The sequence below is a fragment of the Natator depressus genome, chromosome 6 (assembly GCF_965152275.1).
Source record: "Natator depressus isolate rNatDep1 chromosome 6, rNatDep2.hap1, whole genome shotgun sequence".
NCBI lineage: Eukaryota > Metazoa > Chordata > Testudines > Cheloniidae > Natator > Natator depressus.
Genome location: NC_134239.1, coordinates 69,964,262 through 69,987,143, shown reverse-complemented (window position 1 = coordinate 69,987,143; position 22,882 = coordinate 69,964,262). Strand labels below are relative to the sequence as shown.

At 47.3% G+C, this 22,882-nt stretch overlaps 1 protein-coding gene across 5 annotated transcripts in view; it reads left to right on the top strand.

Moving 5' to 3' along the window:
- Positions 1–22,882, top strand: part of TYRO3 (TYRO3 protein tyrosine kinase) — a 110,067-nt gene that overhangs the window by 79,365 nt on the left and 7,820 nt on the right. For 2 of the 5 annotated variants that reach the window (XM_074955667.1, XM_074955666.1), the window contains exons 15-19: positions 80–201; positions 503–612; positions 2,019–2,178; positions 3,628–3,764; positions 9,730–14,983. In XM_074955667.1, coding sequence (XP_074811768.1) covers positions 80–201; positions 503–612; positions 2,019–2,178; positions 3,628–3,764; positions 9,730–10,105 — 905 coding nt within the window. In that variant the 3' untranslated portion in view covers positions 10,106–14,983. Of the gene's footprint in view, positions 1–79; positions 202–502; positions 613–2,018; positions 2,179–3,627; positions 3,765–9,729; positions 14,984–22,882 lie in introns of those variants that run through there. The other 3 variants (XM_074955665.1, XM_074955664.1, XM_074955668.1) reach the window with 3 other exon arrangements.

Sequence of the window (22,882 nt, the reverse complement as noted above, 5' to 3'; positions counted from 1 at the left end):
AGGGAGAGGCAAGTGTAACGCCCTGCTCAGGATGGATCTGTTTGCAAACTGCTCTTTGCTGTGTGCTCTCTCACCCCAGGAGTCAGTTTGCGGAGTCGCCCTAAGGGTCGGCTCCCAATTCCGATGGTCATCCTACCCTTTATGAAGCACGGAGACCTCCATGCTTTTCTGCTTATGTCCCGGATTGGAGAAAACCCCTTTGTAAGTCTTTCTCTTTGTACAATTCCTCTCAGGGAGGGGGAGGGGGAGTGCTGGGAAGATCACATTCACACTGGTGCAGGTTTTTATCTCTCAAAGGTACTTGCAAGGGGCTAGAAGGTTTTGATCTCACTGCAGACTCCAGGCTCACAAGGTTCTGAAATGACTTTACTTTGTCGTGCTTGCATTGAGGACAAGCTGCCTCTCCACCGCCCCCAGTGCGGACCAGGGGGTAAATGCCCCAGTTTGGCCCTGAGTGACTGGAATGTTCAAGGGACCAATCTAGAACTGTGCTTTCTTGCAGAATTTGCCTCTTCAGACACTACTCAAGTTCATGATTGATATTGCCAGTGGGATGGAATACCTGAGCTCAAAAAACTTCATACACAGGGACCTTGCTACTCGAAACTGCATGTAAGTGGGCCAGGCGCTTTCATACCATACAAAGGCTAGGGAGGGAAGGAGGCAAAGCCTTCATAAGAGAGAGATAAGAGAGAAAGGGGTGAGAAGCCCCATGAAGTCACAGGAGGGGGCGGTAGCCTGCCTTTTCCTGAAGGGTTAGCAGGATACAGTCCTTCCTTCCAAGAAAGTGGCAACAGATATGGGGAAGCTAAGACCTATTAGCTGAGTAGGGATTCATAGATTCCAAGGCCAGCAGGGACCGTTGTGATCATCTAGTCTGACCTCTTGCGTAACACAGGCCAGAGAACTTCCCTAAAAGTGGAGCTTTTGGAAAAACATCCAATCTTGATTTACAAATGGAAACTGTACCAAAACCCTTGGTAAATTATTGCAATGATTAATCACTCTCACCATTATTTCCCAACGGAGGAGTGGCATATCTTCACAGGTGACTCCTAGGGATCAGTTTGGGTGCTTCACTGAATCTTATCTCCAGCACTCCTGTCATTGGGTTCTGTGTGTATTTTGCAGGGTTGATGTTTGGTGGGGCGCATGTTATGTTTTTGCAGCATTGTGTCATTCTGATGAGACATCATCAGGTATTGTTGCAAGGTCACGATACAACATACAGAGCAGAGAGTGGATTTGGGCTGTGATAAGAGAAAGGAGCTTTTAGAACTGCCAGAAAACTGTGTCAGCTCTGAGGGCTTGATAATGAAGACGTTAAAACTAATCTAGGATTACCCAGGGTGCACATGGAACCCTCTGGTGACACGTGGACCTTGGCCCACTGCGTGGATTTTCTCTTAAAATAATTAAATTGTTGACAACTGTGCATGATGCAGCATTGCGGCTTCTCTCTCCCAACCACCTGCCTGCTGTGAGGAAAGAGAGGGCTTAGAGGGCTTTGTTTCTCATCCCTCCTCCTCCCCTGTCTACTTGGGATGGAACAAGGGAAGGAACCAAACTCTTCTTTAATTAGTCAGACTGGTGTACATCTAAATAAAACCACTTCCAACCCACTAGGCACCTGTCTGCATCTCAAATAGCTTTGCAAATTTGGCCCAGGCAGCGGAAGTTTAAGTGCACCATTTTGCACAAACACTGTGGGTAGGGGAGGCGATTCTCTCTGGACCCCTTTTGGTGGAAGTCACTCTGCTCCCGCACTTCCAGGGTCATAGTGACTCCCCTATTAGTCCCTAGGAACTGTACTGAGACATCCAACCTATTTCACATCCCCACCAAACGGGGATGACTTGGAGACACTACCACCCTGGGCCCCGTTTGATTTGGTGAGCTAAGGCTGAAAGGCTCTCTACCTTATTACCACTGCCCTGAGCTGGCCAGTCTTGGACATATTTCTAGCTACCTGAATGTAGCCCGTAGTTGCCTTCTTACGCTTTCACATTTTCCCTTAGGTTGGATGAGAATATGAACGTGTGTGTTGCAGACTTTGGGCTTTCTAAGAAAATCTACAGTGGAGACTATTACCGTCAGGGCTGCGCCTCCAAGCTGCCAGTGAAGTGGCTTGCTCTAGAAAGCCTTGCAGACAATCTTTACACAACACACAGTGATGTGGTAAGTTTTGCTCTGGTGTTTGGAGCCAGGTTCAACTCCCCTAGAAGCCAGTGGAGATTTTTCCGTTGACTTCACCAGACAGCGAATCAGGCCCTTGGTGACGGAAGAGGACCATGTGAATGGCTGATGCCTTGTGCGAAGGGATGGGCGCATCTCTGTCTCCTGGCTTGGATCATGATGTCAGAACTGGGGAATCTGGGAAGTGTTTTGAAGCTGAAAAGAGCAGTTTGTGGTACAAATGTGACAGTGATGACTCCCTCTCACCTGACCCTCTTCTTCTTTTATCCTTCGTCATTTCTCATCCCTGGCCTCCTTCCCTCACCTCTCTGCCTCTCTTGTTCCCCCACCCCATCCTTTCTATTCCTCCAGTTTCATCTTTCCTTTCTCACCCTTGTTCTTCTCCCTTTTTCTCTGCCATCGTTCTTACACGCACACACTGGAGTAGCTCTGGCAATGCTATTTCATCCAGCAGAGGGCTATGTTGAGGATGACATCACACATCCCTGCCATATTGTTATGTGGATTAAAAGGCCACTCACTCCTTAGATACTCCTCCTTATTACATTTCACTAAGGAAGTGAGCACAAGCACATGCACCTGGAGCTCCTCTTCCTTTCCTCTATGTCTGCCTTTTGGTTCCCTCCTCTCTCCCTTGCTGCCTTCTGATCTGGCTTCCCATTGGCTCCTTCCTTTGCCTGTGGACCTGCACTGCCAATTACCAGTTGTTGACACTGCCTCTGAAGAGGCAGCTGGTGACACCATACAGCAGCGGTTCTCAAACTGTGGGTCAGGACCCCAAAGTGGGTCACGACCCCATTTTAATGGGGTCACCAGGGCTGGCATTAGACTTGCTGGGGCCCGGGACCAAAGCTAGAGGGCTTCAGCCCTGGGTGGTGGGGCTCAGGTTACAGGCCCCTTGCCTGGGCCTGAAGCCCTTTGGCTGTGGCCCCCTCTCTGAGTGGTGGTGCTTGAGCAGGCTCAGGTTTGGGTCCCCCCCCTCCGGGGGTTGTGTAGTAATTTTTGTTGTCAGAAGGGGGTCGCAGAGCAGTTAAGTGTGAGAACCCCTGCCATACGGCCTGGCTGCAATATTGCATGAGGTACTGTCTTCGACCTTGATGCTGAGTGCGCCCAACAAGTGACTGATGACACAACTGCATGTATCGCTGATTATGAGAAACAGTCCTCTTTGCACACAGCAAATCCTGCTGGTTAGACTTCCCCTGGCATTTTCCAAAGATACATGTCAGAACATACTAGGTCAATAGTGGCTCATTCCCTGCACTGCCCTAGGCATCGTGGCCAAACTGTGCACATCCTCCAGTAGTCCAAAATCTGGCGCAGCACAATAAGCTAATTAGCTCACAGCAACCAGTTGGAAAAAATAATGCCCGCTGCCCTGGCAAACAGGGAACCTGTGATTTTCCAGCTCTGTTTGCTGTTCTGTTTCAGTGGGCATTTGGTGTGACGATGTGGGAGATTGTGACCCGAGGACAAACCCCTTACGCAGGCATTGAAAATGCAGAAATCTACAACTACCTCATCAGGGGCAACAGGTTGAAGCAGCCCCCAGAGTGCCTGGAAGACATGTGAGTAACTTGTCCCTTGGTTTGTTTCGACCCCCATGGAGAATCCTCTCTTAATGGAGACGGAGAGAGACAGAGACAGCTGGCATGGCTTCTGTTCACCGTCTATTTCTTTTCAATATTTGAAGACACCTGCTAGAGACAGTCATTGGGGTTGCTACAAACTATAAAAACAAGGTGCCAGTTTCTCTGCTGGCGTCACTCCACCGAAGTCAGGGTAGTTACACAGACAGCTAACTAGGCCTGAGACTTTGCCCCCCTTGCTAAACTATACCCGCGTTCCTTGAAACTCACTGCTCCCCACCTCCTCCAGGCCAAAGCCTAAGCAAAGAGATGGACCTTGTGCCATGCCCTGAAGGTCAGAAGATTAATAATCTGGCAGAACTATGGGGGAAGAATATCTCAGAGCAGAGGACTCTCTATTGCATTTTTCCCTTCAAAACTAGACACTGTCATCGAAGGCATCTCTGCTGACCTCAACTGCAGTTGGCAGAATATATAGGCAGACTGAGGGGCCTCTCAGGTCGCCAGAACCTGAGCCATGTAAGGCTTTATAGATCAGTGTCCACATCTTACACTGCGGCTGGAAATGGCAAGGAAGCCAAGCCAGTGTTTGGAATATTGGTGTAATATATCCTCAGACCCTGCAGCTAATGCCACTAGGCAGCCACATTCTGCACCAGCTGTAGCTTCCAAATGATCATCGCCACACTGCATTGCTGGGTGATGAAGTGTTCCCTCTTTGTAAAATTACATGGAATGTGTGTATCCAGATCTTTCACTCTATAGATGCTGGCATAAGCCCCCCAGTGCTGGAACAGACTTCTGCCTAGATTGAGCTATCAAGCTGGAGTGAATCCCTTGAGGCTGAAGCAGTCTTTATAGTTCCTTAGCTCCCCCCTTAATACATGCTGATCAATCAGTGCCCTCTACCTGACTCAAAAAGGAGTCTCAAAGCTGGTAGCAAATACTGCCATCTTTCTCAGCTCCAGGAGGATTACTCCAGTGCATTTCCTAAGGTAAAAGCCTTTTCATTCTGGACAAAGGCATCTGAGAAAAGGAAATGAGAAGCCATCCATATTGAGCACTCCCAGCCATTGGATTCTACTTTCCCATTTTTCCTTGAGCATCTTAGTACAAATAATATATTCTCCATTTAACCCTTTCACTAGCCGCCCTATAAGGTCTCCATGTCCTCTGTGGCAGACCACTCCATCACACAGCCCAGCACAGGGGACGCTTCTGAAAATGTTGGCTTTCCCCTCTCTGTCTCGCTTTCCCCATCTGTAAAGTGGTGCTTATAGAATGATCTGGAGGAATCCCTATTTCACGGAGTTGCCTGTCCCCCATGTTGGCTGTTCCACATAAGGGAATGATCTGGGCTCTTGTTAGTAAGTCATTCACCTTAGTCTTCATGGCAGATCACTTTTTGACTGTTTCCTAGCATTTGTATACCTTTTCGTCAACCCATTGTTTGACTCTGGCAATGAAGCCAAAATATACAGTGAATGTGGTGCTGCAGAGTAGCGAGCAAGTCAGAGTAACCAGGCTTTGGTCAATTCTTTTGTACGGCGTGTTTGTGTAGTATGTGGCCCTGCTTCTGATTGGTGTAAATCGGGAGTAATGCCATGGGAGCCAACTGCTCCACTGCAAAATTAGTAACAGGCTCAATAAAGTGCTGTTTAGCTACAGTGAGAAGAGTAAAAAATGCCATCATGCAATTCTGTATTCTTTGTTTCTCAGTAAGCCTCATATCAGATTGCTCAGTTTACAAGTTTACAGGTCTATTTGTTTTGGGGTGCTTTTCACTGCCAGAACTGTAAGATCTCGCTCTCCCGGAAGAATCAGCAACAATAAAGATTCTGGAATAGGAATTTAGTTGCCAGCTTGGTGGGTGATGCACAAAGAAGAATACAAGAGATCTGGCTTTTTTCTAGCTAAATGAGTTCTGCTGTGCTGGTGACACTAAGAACTTGTTTTGTTCCCAGGCTGAGCAGAGCTGAGTTACGTATAAAACACATAGGACCTGATTCTTCCCTCCTTACCTGAGTAAAACTGGCACTGAGGTCAGGGAGAGTTTGGCCTGATTGAGAACTGTGGGTTCTGATCCACATGAAGCAGATATGTGACACAGATCCCACTTTTCAGACTATACCGTCACCCTGGCCACCCCACCGGATCTAACCATTGGAGTATCTGGGGTAAGCTAAAGGCGCCTTCCCCAGTAAAATCCCCACAAGAAGGAGCAATATCACCATTGCCTGCCCTCTGGAGGGTGAATCCTGCCTGGCACAAAAGGGCCAGCCTAGCTCTGGGAGGTTTGATGTATGCCTGTCTGCACTAATTTCTGTGAGTTTGGCCCTCGTTCTCTTGTGCTGCATTATAAGAGGGAAGAGCTCCTTCCTGGCCGTCTCCCTTTGTCAGTTTTGCAGTTGGTCCCATGCTTAATTTGTGCCAGGGCTGAGCCCCCAGCCCCTCTAGGCTTGGCAGTTCATAGCCCCGGCACCTCTGGGCTTGCTGTGACGGTTATGAAAGTACAAAAATTGTTTGAGCCCCAGCACCATTTTCATTACAAATTAAGTACTGAGTAGGTCTCACTGGAGAGCTCTGTCTCTGATCACTGCAGCAGATGTTTCCCAGGCATGTCTTGCGCTAAGTGAGAAGATGCTCTCTGGAGAGTAGGGAAGCATGTGTGTGCCATCTCTTCAGCATGTACCAGTTGTAGTAGGTTATTTGCCAGCCCTGAGGTGGATGGTCAGTGTTGGGATCTATTTGATCGCCTGGTCAGTTTGACTAGGACCAGGTTTTTCTAAAAGTTCACAAGCTCAGGATAGTAGGTCACGGCTTTCTTTAAATAAAGAGGAGCAACCATGTGATCCCCATCCTCCAACTCAGTTGGCTCCCAATCCGTTTCAGGACCCAGTTCAAAAGCCATCCTTGTATTTAAGAACCTCCATGGACTTTCTTTATCCCATTTAATGGATCTCATCTTCCCTCCTCACTTTCTCTGCTCTTCTAAGATGACCTAGCACTCCTGGTGCAACATCTACAGTGCCTGCATGGAGGTGTGACTGGATGGAGGGGGACAGAGTGGGGATTGGGGGGTTGTCAGCCAGTGAAGTGTAAGAGGTTCTCCTGCTGAGCCACAGTCAGGAGGAGAGCTAATAGCTCCATTCCTAATTCTGACCTTCATCCACTCTGGCACTCCTACAACTTTGCCTGTAATGACGGAAGCTCAATTGCTACTTGACCTCAGAAAAAGCAGTCTCCGTAGCATGACTGGTACCATGGCTGATAAATGACTGATAGAGTTGTGCGTGTGGAGGTGGAGTGTGTCACAGCCAGTCTAGGGGGAACACACAGTAATCTTGGTAAATTTTTCCAGAGCAGACAAGGCCATTTTAAGTTCAGTTATTCAAGCAATGGAGACTTTGTCTGTTTCTTTACAGCCCTCTGAACCAGAATAATAGTGCCCATGGTACATGAGGATGGTGCCCTTTACCAATCAGGTTGTCATTCTGTCATAGTAATAGTAATAGCATGGGTGGCGGGTGAACCCCGGGCTTGGGGAGGCTAGACCCCAGCCCAGACCACACCTTCTTCCTGAGGCCCCACGCACCCTGCCGGAGCCCAGAGTCCCCCCACTGTACCTCCCAGTGCAGCAGCCAGCCGCACCCCCAGGCTGCCCGAACGCCCCCAGCCCCAGAATGCCGGGCGGGTGAGCAGGCGGCACGGCCCCCCCACCAAAGCCCCAGAATGCCGGGCGGGTGAGCGGGCGGCGCAGCCCCCACCCCCCAAAGCCCCGGAACGCCGGGCGGGTGAGCAGGCGGCGCAGCCCCCACCCCCCAAAGCCCCGGAACGCCGGGCGGGTGAGCGGGCGGCGCAGCCCCCACCCCCCAAAGCCCCGGAACGCCGGGCGGGTGAGCGGGTGGCGCAGCCCCCACCCCCCAAAGCCCCGGAACGCCGGGCGGGTGAGCGGGCGGCGCAGCCCCCACCCCCCAAAGTCCCGGAACGCCGGGCGGGTGAGCGGGCGGCACGGCCCCCCCACCAAAGCCCCAGAACGCCGGGCGGGTGAGCGGGCGGCGCAGCCCCCACCCCCCAAAGCCCCGGAACGCCGGGCGGGTGAGCGGGCGGCGCAGCCCCCACCCCCCAAAGCCCCGGAACGCCGGGCGGGTGAGCGGGCAGCGCAGCCCCCACCCCCCAAAGTCCCGGAACGCCGGGCGGGTGAGCGGGCGGCACAGCCCCCACCCCCCAAAGCCCCGGAACGCCGGGTGGGTGAGCGGGCGGCGCAGCCCCAGCCCTGGAGCACCGAGCAGGTGAACGGGCGGCACGGCCTCCCTCCCCAACCCCGGAGTGCAGGCCGGCTCCCATTAGCCCCCCCAGCCTGGGGTCCCATCTACTGGGGGTGGGGGGGGAAGGGCCCGCCCACAACACAGCCAAGGAAGCAGGAAGGGGCCTGGGGGTGAAGCGTGGGCAGTGCCACGCAAGGCGGTTTGGGGAGGCACAGCCTCCCCCCGCCTTTGATACCCGCTGCCCATGAATAGTGGATGGGTTCCATTATGCCCGAGGAACTGAGATAACAAAGTTTAGCTAGAACCTTTTAGAACTCTGACCAGAAATTTTTGCTCCTAAAGATCTGGCTGCTGGTTTGTGTTTTTATTTTTCCTCCTCACGGTTTTATCGATCATTTGATTAGAATCTGGAACAATAAAATCTCTGATCCACCGTTGAGAGTAAAATACACATACTATTGAACAAAAAGCAGGGGTCTGCGGCCCCCTGGGGGTCCGCGAGCCCTTTCAGGAGGACTGTGGGGCCCCACGGCTGAAACCCGGTGCCCTGAGACCCTGTGCTGAAGCCCTCTCCCCCCGGGCAAAGCTGGGAGCAGCTCCTGAGTGAGTCAGGGGCTGGAGGTGGCACTCCCTCCATGGACCCCGCTCTGCGGAGCTGGCTCAAGCCCTGCCAGCCCTTGTCCCCCAAAATAGAAGTAAAACTATGCCTATGCCCAAGGGTCCCCTGGCCCGGAGCCCTGAGTTCCCCAACCCCACCGAGTTTTTATAGCATGTCGAGGGGGGCCTTAGCAAGGAAAAGGTTGAGAACTCCTGCAAAGAGAATAAAAATCTGTTACTACCCATTGCATTTATTCGGGGTTCTCTTCATGCCAAGCAGCATCAGTGGACTGATGCTCTCCCAAATCAGCTTTGTCTGACTGCCTTTTGATTTTGATCTTTTGTGTGTGCGCCTCCTGAAAAACCTGCTTCTTGGCAACCGTCATTCCGACCAAAGTGAAAATACTCTGGAAAATGTGAGGAGACTAGGAATTTGATCCTATTGAACATACTGAAGGCAAATCCTCTCACCCTGTGCCAAGCCTGAGCAAACGGCTTTTGTGTCAGTGAGCTCTGGAGAGGGATGTGTGCTTTTTATTTTTTTTTTGTATTGTAGCTATGTCAATTTACTGCCCAAAAAAGCATGTACCTGCTTCTAAAACGCTCTACTGGCACACCTAGCTCAACCAAAAAATAAGCATCCAGAATTCAGATTTAACAAGGGCATTTCCTTGTTAACTCTCCAATACACCAAAACTAGAACTCTCCCCTCCCCATCACCCTACTTTTTCCTGCTCAACCCACCCCGGACAAATCCTAGGAATATTCACTTAGGGCTGTGGGTGACTCCTCTGCAGATCTGGCTGCTTGACTTGCCTCTGTACACAGAGATTTTTGGGGTGGTAGAACAGAATTACTCCCAGAACTTCCGCTGGGATAGGGTGGAATTGCATGCTCCCCCACCCTCCATTATGGCTTGTCGGCACAATTGACCCCTAAAGTGGTGGCTGTACCATGTCGCTGAGTGAAGAATTGGGTCCTGTTTTGTTAGTGGCTTTGCCACATGACTAATGGGCAGAGTTACTTTGCACACAGACCCTCTATATTTTTCAGCTTTCTTTACTCTGTTTGCATTGCAGCTATGATCTCATGTGCAGATGCTGGCATTCTGAGCCCAAGCTACGCCCTAGCTTTGGAATGCTGAAATTACAGCTGAAAATGATTCAGGGGAGAATGTCCATGCTCTCGTCCAGTCAGGATCCTTTATATGTCAACATTGGGGAGGCCAAAGAGACTTCTGGGAGCAACCCTGCCCTGTATGCTTCGTTTAGAAATCTGGACAGCGGAGAGAACATTGCTGGAGCAGCTGCTGCTGTCACTAGTGACTATCGCTACATCATGAGCCCCTTGTGCCTTGGAAATGATGTTGGAAGTGAAAGGCGTCCCAGTGCAGCTGAAGGGGAGGCCAGGAGCCTTCTGCAGGAGCTGGAGTCAGAAGGAGAGAGAAGTTGTTAGCCTGTAAGAAAGAGACGCTTCCGTTCTCTACGATGGGGTGTGTGCAGCTGTACGGCCATGTCGCACTGCTTTCTAAAGCCAGTTGGAGGATGTTTTTAAGCCGCATGGGTAGCTATAATTAGGGCTGCTTCTGTAGCTAGCACCATCGGTGTGGGCTGCTGTTGCGGGCAGCTCAGAAAGATCACAAATCAGAATAACCCCTTGGACTTTTGCGGGGTAGGATTAAAGGTCGATCGCATCCAATGGGAGTGGGGTTCAAAGCTACAGCAACCAATGAGTGTTTGTTTGCTCGGCTAATTCTCATTGGCTGCCACCATAGAGTTGAATGCACATACTAGTCCATCAGTGCTTGCTATTTTGTGGATGCTTTTTCAATTCTGGCTGTGTGAGTTTTGGACCAGTGGATCTGGAAACACTGGCGAATATTTACGCTGTCGTTCAGGACATAGGGGAAGAAAAGCCCCCTTGTGTTCACTCAGCAGTACTGCCTAGACCTGTTGCCTACCTCAGTGGTTCTCAATCTGTGATCTACGGAGCTGCTTACACACAGTGATAAAACAGCCAGTGTTTTTCAAGCAATGACACTTGTTGCTAGAAGTAGACCAGCCCGGGGCACTCTTAGAACTTCCAGATGCTTTTGTTGAACAACTAAACTGAAACCAACAAAAATCCAACACCTTTCTCCACCCTGTGCACCTGTTTTGTGTCTTTTGTTTTCTTCTGTTTGATATGAATGCAGCCCTGATTAAATGTGCAGCTTTTGTAAAATGAGTTGGCGGGGGCAACCATGCAAGAGGATAGAACCATACTTCACAGAGAACTAAATCGAGCACTGCAGTGGGGGCTCGCAGCAGTGCAGGGAACCCCTCCTCAATAACACAAAGTGGAGAGGAAAGAAACAGCACAGATACAAAATGAAGGTCGGTAACCATACATTGACTTCAGCAGAAGCAGGATCCAGCATTTGCTTTAGAACAATTTTATTTTAATCTTCTTCCTTAACTGTCCTTTTCTTACCTTTTCATGTAACCAGGCACTGTAGGTGCCACTGAAAAGATGTGGAATCGTTGGGAGCAAAGGGATCAACAAGCAGGAGTGCTGGAACAATTTGTGTAGTGGAGGTCTTGACAGCAATTGAACAAAACTGTAAACCCTGTATATGATGGAAACCATTTCAAGCCAGGGGGTGCTGCTGCACCCCCAGGACCCCTAGTTCCAGCACCTATGTCAATAAGGGGATATCTATCTAAAAAAAGCAGTCCTCACTATGAAAAAATATGAGAACCAGGGGCCTTGCTGATTAGGAGGTCTTCAGGCATCTGCAAAAGATCAACCACATTGGAACATATTCTGTTTATCACTGCAGCCTTCCAGCGAGGGAGAGATTCATATTTCAGCTCTCTCCTCCACCCGGAAATCAGCATGTCAGATACATAACTGCAAACAGTCATGTATCTTGTTTTTTTAAATAATTTAATATTTTAATGTAAATGGGCAAGTGTTTTGTATACCGGTTCCCAGCACTTGCAGAGACGTGCAGTACACCTTGCCCCGGTTGTCTGAATGTTTACAAGACCAGGATCTAGCTCATTTGATTTCCTGTGCCCTGAAGAACTTTGCAGTATTGTGTGACTTGGGCTTCCACATTGCACTCCCCTCACAGCGAATGCTGTAAAATTCAGTGTTTATACTTTGAAATGAAGTGGTAAAGATGGGACCAAGCTGAAAAGTTCAAATCCAGATCTGGAATATGAATATCCAAACTTTTCTGACTATGATTTTCATTTTACCCATTGTAAAGAGAGGTGCTGATTGCAAAATTCAGAGCCACATTCGAGTCTTAATTTAGAACAAAGTCTGGTGTAGTTGGAGCTGGGGTTTTGAAACTCAAAACAACAATGTCCTAAAGCTGCCTTCCAGAAGTCCCACACAATAGACTGCACCATCTTATAGACCAGGAAATGTAGGATTTTTCTTCTCAATTTAACTGGTATACAGAAAACACAGGTTATAAGTGAGCAAATAACACATAACAAAGGGTATTGTTTTACCCCAGTACCTGTGCAGATACATACGTGTGTTTACTGTGAGAGGTGAAGGCCACGTTCCCTGCAGCCAGCTGGGAAGTGGAGATGTACCTATAGAATCTAACTTCTGGAAGCATCTCATTAGTTTTTATTCTTTTTTTAATAATAAAACGTGTACTGTGTCTGAGCCCCAGCCTTGTGACCACTCCATCTCACAACTGGTGATGTTGTTCTTTAAGGGCCTTCTCATTCAAATGAGGCACCGATAAAATTGGTTGGCCTCATACGTGATTCCTGCTCTGCCCGCCCCCCCTTCACATGAAAACACAGTGAGCCAAATCTTTCTGCCTGAGGAGCTGAGCTCAGGGCAGGGGGATTCCTGGGAGTGGGGTGGGGATGAAGGAAACTTCCAGCCTTCCTAGACTGCAGAACCTCTCTGTGTCACTACTGCAGGCTTGAGACTGCCACTACCCCTGCTGCTGTGTCCCAGTCTGTGATGGCAAGGGCTGGTGGAGTAGCAGATGTTCCAGCCCAGTCGCCTGAGCCTTCCAAATCCACTGGGAAGGAGCTCAGAGGGAGCCCCTCTGGGGGATGATCTATAAAGAATGTCAGTGACTGGGATGTGGGCGATTGTTCCTAATGGTCAGAGCAGGAGTCAGGAGCCAGGAATCAGAGCCAAGGGTCAGAGGTCAGCTGCCAGAGCTGAGGGTCAGACTGGAAGTCAGAGCTTAGAAATCGGAGCCAAGGGGCAGAACTGGGTTACCTAGAGTGAGGCATGGCAGGAGCAGGGCTAGTAACAAGCAGGTGCAGGAGCCATTGGCAAATGCTTTGAGTAGCCACTGAACTGCTGTTGCTGGGCTTACGATCCCACCGGCAGAATCTTCCAACCAATCAGCTAGTTAGGCAGCCTACTACTGGCCAGCTGTGGAGACTGGCTCTAACTCTGGCTGTGGCTCTGCTGCAGGACCTGATTCCTGACGAGGAAGAGCCAGTTCCAAAAGAGGAAGGAGGGTAAAAAGAGTCACAGGTGCATTGATACCTTAAGACAAGCCTTGCCCCATGATCTGAAAATAGCAGCTGAGTGATTCAGAAGGACAGACTCAGGGAGGACCTTCCATGTACAGAGTCCCTGATCAGAGAAGATTGTGCCCCAAATGGCTGCAGGGGATCTTTGGGACGGACAGCAGAGAGATCCCAGCCAATCTCAATTGCCTTGCGGGTTGCTCAAATATTTTGGTGTTAGATTGTTAGAGGCTTCATATACTTGGCTTGTTCCTGCTCCCATTAAAGCCAGTGGGAGCTTTGCCATTGATTTCTGTGGCAGGGAGATCCGGGCCACCCTCAGCAAGACTCTGAGTAATGTCTCAGCCTAATACTTCTGATTTTGCCATTTCAGCCATCGTTTTGGAAGGCTGACTCTTCAAAACGGAACCAACTGTTCCCCCTCCTTGCATGCAGCCAGTAGAATAGCGCAGACTCCCCCATAACGGTGTTTTTGCTTGGGCTGCAGCTTCACCCTAGCATTCCCTCTGGTGGCAGAGCAGAGCAGTCAGAAGGTTAGGCTGCCTGTTCTTACAGAAATGGGAGCTCCACAGGAATCCAGCCTGCAGATTTAAACTTGCTCACACTCCCTCCTACCCCCAAACCCCTCAGCAATGGGACCATGACTCTTCTCTCCCCTTCTAAGTTCTGCTCAGATCACTCAGTGGCTGTGGCACTTACAATGCCTTTTGCAAAGTAAATTCTGCTGCCTAGGGGCACGGAGCATACCCTGCTGCATGGTTCTCCCCTGTCTGTAGAGCTATAGCATACTGGCTATGAAGAGGAGAGAGGCAGCTATGTGGTGAGGATGCTGCTGCAGAAATTGTTCTCCTCTGTGCATGCCCCTATCTCTTAGTGAAGGCCTCTGTATGTGGCACAGAGGGGAAGCATACGCCCCTTTAAGGAGGAAAGAGAAAATGTACCAAGGGGTGGTCAGATTTGGGACCTGTCTACCTGGACACTTTCCCCTTTGGGAAATAATTAAAACCCAGTTATTTAAAATGTTGATTTATTTCTAAATCTCAACAGAAATTTCTTAGCCCTGGGTCATCTCACCAAGGGGGGGAATAACCTCAGCCTGTCACTTACCATGCATGATCAGGGTGGTGTTTTTTTTTTATGTCAGCACCTACAGTTTTGGGCCAGCTGGGATGATTCTTTCACCTTCTTCCTACAGTACCTTCTTGTAACACTTGGAGGAGAATAGGTCCCCTTTTTGAAACATTACTGTGCTATTGGGCCTAGTAAGGGCGCCTATGTTGTCTTGTAGCACAGCCATGGTCTCATGTGCAGCTTGTTTATACATAGGGGCCGATCCTGCAGTCATTGCAACCCCACTGACGTCCGTCCTATTGACTTGGATAGAACTGCACTAGTGTAACTAAGGTCAGAATTGGACCACATGTTTGATGGGACAGAATAGACTGGTTTATTGATGTGGCTGGACACATCTGCAATGTGACAATAAACCACTAACCAACGCAAATGAACCATTCTCTCCACCACCACCGCCACCCCTTTTTTTCTTGGCATGCACTTAGCCAAGTCTCGCAGGCCTTACTCCGTGAAAGCTCCTACTGAAATCGGCCACGGTTTTGCCTGGTTCAAATCTTGAGATGGTCAAATAATGGAAAAAAAGCATGTTTGCAAATCTATTCCTGAATAAATTACTTGAACTCCATTTGGCTGTTGTTCACACTATTCATTTTGTGTCAATTTTCAGCCAACTGCCAGCATTTGCCAATTGCCAGCGTTTCAAGAATCCATGGCTGACGTTTGTTTATAAGCTTTTCTATGACACTCCTTGTCGGTATCTGAGACCCGCAGTCACAGATTGATCATTATTTGTTCGTCAACATTCATTATGCTCCTGTTAAAAAAAATCAGTTATCCAATCAAAGAGCAGAAAAGACAAGTGGCTCTGCTTCTCGTTTACTTGTTCTCTCAGTGTAAAGGGACTTTAGCGTCGATGAGCATTAAGACCGTAATGACTGTAGGTTTTGAGCCTTACAGTGGTGAAATGTGAAAAATGGCTGTGATTCTGCTTTGGCCCTGGCTCCTATTCCATATAGCCTCCATCTTGAGAGACTATAAGCTGTTCCATTCCTAAATCTGTGTGGGCTGGGAAAAGAGGGTATTCTCCGCCCTGCCCACAGTCCCATTGACATTGCAGAGGGGCTACGTATTTAAACACCATTGCTGCTCCCCTGGGTCTAGCAGAGCTTCTCGGACTACTATTCTGAGAGCTTTCCAAACACGGCTACAACTAGCATGTTTCCAACTGTAACATGAAAACCATGTCAATGTTTTGGGGGTTTGTTTTTGCAAGCTGCTGTTTTCTAACTGAGAAGTTACTACAAGAAATATTTGACCTTAGGAAATTTGTTGCACCTGCTAATTGAAGTGCTCACAGCTAGGATAGGGATTTAAAGGGGTTGGTCTAGTTTTTTAAAACCTTTTTAGGGACTGACTGTTGCCAATCTGCTATATGAATGAATGGGAATTAGGAGCAGGGAGGGGGTTGGTCCGTATGTGGAAAATCCTGCTGGAAATATACAACATGAGGCTAAGTAATGCTCAGAGCATTTCACCAAAGAAACAAAACTGACAGCTCTGAAAGCCTTGAGACAACTTGAAGGGCACTTAAGAAAACAACATTCTGTAACTGTAACATAACTAATACACTGGATTCAGCATGTTACTGCACACTTTAGCTGACATGTAAGACATGGTTTCTGATTGCTACCTTGTTATTAACTGGACTGTAGACTGTGGTGTTTCTCTTGTGTTCAGACTATTATTACGTTTGTAACAGTGGTTTTGCCTTGTGGAGAGTGGTGGTTCATGGAGCACTTGCTGGTGGTTTGCAGAGAGCTGGTTGGTCACATGAGGGTGGTTCTCCTTGTCTCTAACCACTAAAAGAAGTTTAAAATAGTTTGGGCTAAATTCTGGGCTGGTGTAAATAGGCAGAGTTCCATTGACATCAGCTGAGGAGCTGGCCTATTAAATAAGTATTTTCCTAATACTATTTCTCCATGTAAGCAATTGCTGTAGTTTCCACAAGGATATTACATGAACATGAATGGGAGGGGAGGTAGTATGCACATTTGTGTATGGGAGGGAGATGTACATGGAATTGCTTTATTAAGATCTAGCCTACACTGTGGAAACATTTGAGAACCTCTGATTTTAGAGAATTGAGTTAAAAATATAGGGTTCAATATGCCTTTCCAAATATATTTCTTCACTGTGGATACATGTTTTTTATTCTTCTTCACATTCTAGTAAAATAAAGTGACAATGAGGAGCACATTTCACAACTGGACCCAATTCTACTAAGTTATACTAGTGTAACTCTAGAGTAAAACAACAGTGAAATTCACCAGTTTCATCTGAGTTACTCTGGATCTACAGCAGTGCAAATGAAAGCAGAATTTGGCCAGCTATTTGCAATATGTCCAGAACAATAAAAAGCATTAATTTGGAATTTAAATCCACCATTAATGCTCTGATAACTTACCAATTTGAGCTCTGAAGGTTCTGTAACAGCTCTTCAGTGATCATGGAGTGTATGCCTAAGGTGTAATATGTTACTGAAATTAAAAGTGCAAATTTGAATAAGGGGGACACAATATATATATGAAGGATCTGAACTGAACTCCCAGAAAAACATTTTTTCCTCTGTGTCATTTAAATATCTTCAGATATAATGGGTCAGATGCTGGCTTCAGCTGTGCTCAGAGGGCCGCTGTATGGTTTTAAAGATATTGTGCCAAATTCTGATCTTAATTATGCCAGTGCAACTCCATTGAAGTTAATACATTGGGTTGCACAAGTGTACCTGAGAGAAGAATTTGATCCATTACCTGAAATATTTTCCAGCTTCAAATACATCTATTGATGAAGTCCATGTGGGACATCACTAAAGTTTCCTGGGACTGTTGCACTGCCAGTGGGCCACATTTTCTGTTGGCACAAGTGGACAAAGCCCCATTTCCACAAGCAGAGAATTTGGCTCAAAGTTTTCTCTTTTTTCTAACTAAATATACGTGGGCAAACATTCCTAGTCTGCTGAATTCTGCAATTTTGAAGTCAGTGAAGCTGCACTACTGTAATTGAGGAAAATAATTTGACCCACAGAGACTTCTTCTCGGGGCATATGCTACTTGCACCAGAGAATCATTATGTTACTGAAGCGTGACTTATATAACAGGATCTTTTACAGCCTGCTGATTCTCCTGTCACACTGCTGGAAATAAGGAGTAGCTCCACTCATGTCACAGACAATGCAATGGTGTAAAACCAACATAAGTGAGAGGGGAAATCAAGCCCATAATCTACCATTCAAATAGACTTCCCTGAAATCACATTCTGACTTCTCTTGTATGAAAATGACCTGTAAGGATCGAATCAGCCTCATGCTTTTTCACCTAATCAAACATCATTTAGTATCACTGAGGCCTGATTTTGATATCACATCAGCGTCAATCAATAGTAATTCCATTCTGTCTCATGTGCGCATATAGTGTCTGCAGAGCAACATTCTTTAGACGCAGTTGCAGGTCCATAAGCCATTTCAAGGCTGCCTCTGTGACACTGATAATATCCTCCATTTCACCTTTGAATCCATATTTGGGGCACTACGTTATGATGTGTTTGATGGTTTGGAAGTTCTCACCACAGTTGCATGCAGGGGAGTCTTTGATTTTCCACTTGTGCACAAAGTAGCCACAGGTTCCATGGTTTGTTTGGATGTGGTTCAGTGTGGTCCAAAGTCTACATGGCAGGTTGAAACTGGGAAGGTGGCTTGTTGGGCCTGTGATAATGTGCTTGCTTGGAATGGTGGATGAGGTTCTGATACTTTGCCATTCCCTGGCCAGATCCAGAGACATGAGGTGGTTGCATGGAGTCCATAATGGTTTTCCTGATGTCAGGCATTGTTGGGGTATGTTGTCCATAACCTGCTGGATGGGAAGTTCCAGGTAGTCTTTGTTGGCCCCAGGGGCTACTACCCCTGAATGTATCTTTAATGGCTCCCAGTGGAGCAGATTACTGAAAAAGGTCCACAGTAATTAACTTGCATACACTGAGAAGAAATTACACAAGCGGTAAAGGGTTACATTAATGTCTAACATAGGAGTTATGTGCTTAAAGAACTATACATTAAGAGCTATACCTTCCTCTTAGTGAGCCTCTCTTTCACAAACATACACAAACAGGCCCTGTACTAGCCTCACACAGTTCCTGCTTGGCAAACAGAGAAGGTGGTTACCATGTCTATGGATGACTTCTTCCCTCCAGGTCTGGTCTCCTTGGCACTCTGGCCTGTCTCGGATTCCCTCAAGGCAAGGCCTTGGCTGCCAGGAAACCCCTCTGGCTTACAGTCCTACTTGAGGCCATGGAACAGAGTTTTGGCTACTCTGTCTAGCAGCTTCTTCAAGCGTCAATTAAGGAATCCCCTCTCCCTTTTCTCTCTCTGACAGTAATTTACTTTGCTGTGGCTATAGCTTGACAGATAGCTGGAGACAGCAGAGGTGTTGATTTTAAAGTTCCCATGATGATTCGCATGGTCTGATTCAGCTGTATTGCAGCTTCTTGTCCACACTAGTGCACTGTACTCTGCAACTGCGAACACCAGGGCCACAGCCAATGTTCGTAGCACCAGGGCAGTTGATCCCCAGCTTGTTATCGCTAACTTTTGGATCCTGTTAATGCGAGTCTTCACTTTGGAGGCTGCTTTCTTGAGGTGGTCGTGAAAGGTGAGTGTGTGGTCAAGAATGACACCAAGATTATGACACAATGTCATAATGCACAGTTTCAACAGTTTGAGTGTTTTATGTGATTCTATTGTCAATTTGCTCTGATTTTCTTGGATTTGGTCTCAGCTGCCACTTTTGAAAATACTCCTCCATGATCTTAAGGTCAGATGTCAGGGTCGTGTCAAGTTCTTTAAAGCTATGGGTCTGAATTGCAAATGCCAAATCATCAGCATATGCAAACTTCTGCACTATCCTTTCAGGCATATCACTCATGTAAACACTGAAGAGTGTCCAAGTGACTACAGAGCCTTGTGGTAACCCATTATTCAAAGAGTGTGGCTTGCTGGTTTGACCTCTGAGGTATACACACATTGCTCTGCTGCTAAGCATGGTGCTCAGCAGCCAGAGAATGCACAGGCAGGGGATCACTTTGGCCAGTTTTAGTAGCAATCCATCCATGCAGACTGTGTTGTAAGCTGCTGACAGATTGAAAGTGGTTTAATTCCAGTGAAGTAAATGGAATTACATCACCGTAAAACTGGTGATGACCTTGAATGGGATCCATGAAAGGACTTAAGGCTGCAATACTGAGTATCACAGTGCCTGGCTTTCATGTACCTAGGAAACCACAGGAGCAACACTGTGATCCACAAAGTCTGAGTTAGGCACCTAGGTTCCTTATTCCATGAACAGGGAGAAGTAGGCACCTAAGAATAGGTTTCAGAGTAGCAGCCGTGTCAGTCTGTATCTGCATAAAGAACAGGAGGACTTGTGGCACCTTAGAGACTATCAAATTTATTTGAGCATAAGCTTTCCTGAGCTACAGCTCACTTCATCGGATGCATGTAGTGGAAAATACAGTGGGGAGATTTATATACACAGAGAACATGAAACATTGTTAGTCTCTAAGGTGCCACAAGTACTCCTTTTCTTTTTGCACCTAAGAATGTGATTCACAAAGCCAGCACATTAGGCGAAGAGCAGCCTAAGCTAGCCAGTGGGAGATACTGACCAGAGGTCTGTCTGCTAAGCCTCACCCCTCTCTTAAAGGTAGCCTAAGCCTGGGCTGCACAGAGGCACCTAGCTCTGCTAGTGACCCATGACCGGGGGAAGGATGGGCGCTTGACTGCCGAAGCTGCATGCAGGACCTGAAACAAAAGAGGCAGCAGCAGCACTCCTTTATAATGTGTAGCTTAGTGGCTAACTAGGCTACGAGTCAGTCTAACTCTTTTTTTCTGGCTCAGGTAATATTTAAGTATTCCATTGTTTAATTAAAGTGGAACAACATCAATAGGCGAGATTGAGGGGGCTCTCACATCAGACTATTCCATAGCCTAGTGATGAGGACGCTCACCTTAGAGGTGGTAGGGCCCTGTTCAAATCCCTTCTCCCCCTCAGAAGGAGGGGAGACTTGAAGCACATCCTCAATGAGTCCCTGATCCACTTGGCTAAAGGTTCTAAGGGAGCTCTCCCCTCCCACAGCTGGTTTGTGTGAACTTGCCTGAGGGGCCTGATTTGGTAGGCATACTCAGAGACTGCCTACTAGATTGGGCAGCCAAACACCTATCTTTCCCTGTTTGTGACTTGCTTAGGCAAGAGAGGTGTCCGGGAGCCTAGAGCAAGGCTGCAGTGTGCATGCACAGAGGAAAAACTAAGGGTATGTCTATGCTACAGTGACACAGCTAGAGCACGGCAGCTGTGCCACTGTAGCACCATAGTGTAAATACTTCCTACATTGATGGAAAGGTTTTTTCTGTTGATGTAGGTAATTCAATTCTCTGAGAGAAGCTAGGTTGATGGAAGAATCCTTCTGTCGACGTAGCTGGGTCTACACTGCATCTACAGTGTGGGTTCATCAACCTAACTACATCCCTGGTCTACACCTAAAACTCAAGTCTATCTAGCTGCATTGCTCAGGGCTATGAAAAATTACAAACCCTGTGAAATGTAGTTAGATTGACTTAACCCCCATTGTAGACACAGCTAGGTCAGTGGAAGAATTTGCCCGTCAACCTAGCTACCATCTCTCAGTGAGGCAGATTACCCGCAGCAATGGAAATATCCCGTCCATCGATTTAGGAGGTATCTACACTGAAGCAGCATAGCTGTGCCGCTGTAGCCATGGGTGCCAGGTTTGTATAATTTTTGGTGTTGCCCAGAACTGGTCCAAGCAGAGCCATCCCGTCCCTATGGACGGGTCAGAAAATATAAGCCCAAACATTGGTGGAGCCAGGGCCATGTTCCCAATATTGGTGGAGCATGGGCACCATGGGCCCATATAACTCGCCACCTCTGGCTGTAGCCCTTAGACGTCTACAGAATTTGGCAGCAGTCGAGCAGGAATTTTGTGGATCACAGTGGTGTCTAAAAAATGGGACTGAGAAGCCTAAATCCCTTCATGAAACCCACCCCTTATGCCTAGCATGTTGCTAGATTAATTTTTATTGACATCAGAAAATCTGCACATTGGAGTGTCCCCACTGACTCTGAGCTTTCATTTAAAAAATACAGTGATGGTTTTTACTCAGTAAACCTCTTGTAAATGATCACAGCAACAAAGCATCACCAGACATGTGACTTCACTACGAAAAAAGGTGTGTTCTTACCTTGTAGTCGCTAACATGTGGTAACTAACATGAGACATAATCTTGATGAAGACAATGCAGTTTATGGCTTTTACATGAGTTAAGGTAAAGGTAAATCCTTCGCTCCCCCCAGAGTCTTTACCTTAACCTGCTAATGTATGAAAGCTATAAAGTGCCTTGTCTTCACTGGTTTACATCCAGTGAGCTAACATGAGGTAAAAACACATCATTTTTATAGTGTAGATGCACCCATAGAGTAAACAGTATGATACCAGTTTTCTTCCTGAGATGGTTAAGGGAAGAGTCAATCCTGCTGGGATTTTGAACCCATGGTTACAGAGATCATAGGGGGTTCAAAACTGAGACTTAAACCTGCTCTGCCATAAACTCTGGCATAACTTTAAAGTATTTCTCCACAAAGAATACATACTTACAGCTGCTGAAATTTAATTTTAAAACATTCTGGGCCAAATTCGGTCCTTGGTTAGGAACATAGGAAATGTCATACCAGATACTTCAGAGGAGGGTGCAAGAAACCTTGTAATGGACAATTATGGCATAATATGCCGAGAGGGGAAATTTCCTCCTCACTCCAGGCTGTCAGTAGTTGGCTTATGCCCTGAAGAAAAAGGGTTTATTTAACTGTTTATCCTCACTCATATAACAGAGAGCAGAATTTGGCCTCCGGTTTTCAAATCTTTCACATTTCATTATTTACATTCCTCAGAAGTATGCCTGTAAAAGCATTTAAATTTGGGCCTTTTAAAAAATAGAAGATGTTAATTTAATGGTCCAACGATATAGAGGCAAAATTCTTCACAATATTTGCCAGAGGTTGTTTTCTTTTGAACCTGCCTTCAGGCTTGTTTTTGTCCTTCCAAGCTTTCTATCCCTAAACTCCCAGTTAACAATTTCTGGGTAATCTGAACACCTTCCCGTGGGCCATGCTGTCCTCTGTTACGTGACTACAACCCTGTTACTTCGGTGAGAAAGCACCAGTATAAGTGAGGGAAAAAATGGCTTTCACTGGGCCTGATCCAATGCCCATTAAAGTCAATGGAAAGATTCCCATTGACTTCAGTGGGCTTTCAACTCAGGCCCTTTAAGCTGTTCTGGTAGGAGGCTGTGCAAGATCAGATGGAGTGTTCATCATTGTGACTGATCAAATAACTTTCCTATACTAATCTAACTGTACTGTTTTGTCTATACGGATCGCCCACATCTTGGTTCAACATAGTAGAGTGCATGCTGTCCAAGCCAGTTTTGCCATCTGAATGCTTTAATCTGTACAATAAGTTTGTTTGAGACTAGTAGTAATAATAACACTGTTAATATACTTAACTCTCTCTATATATTTATCCAGGT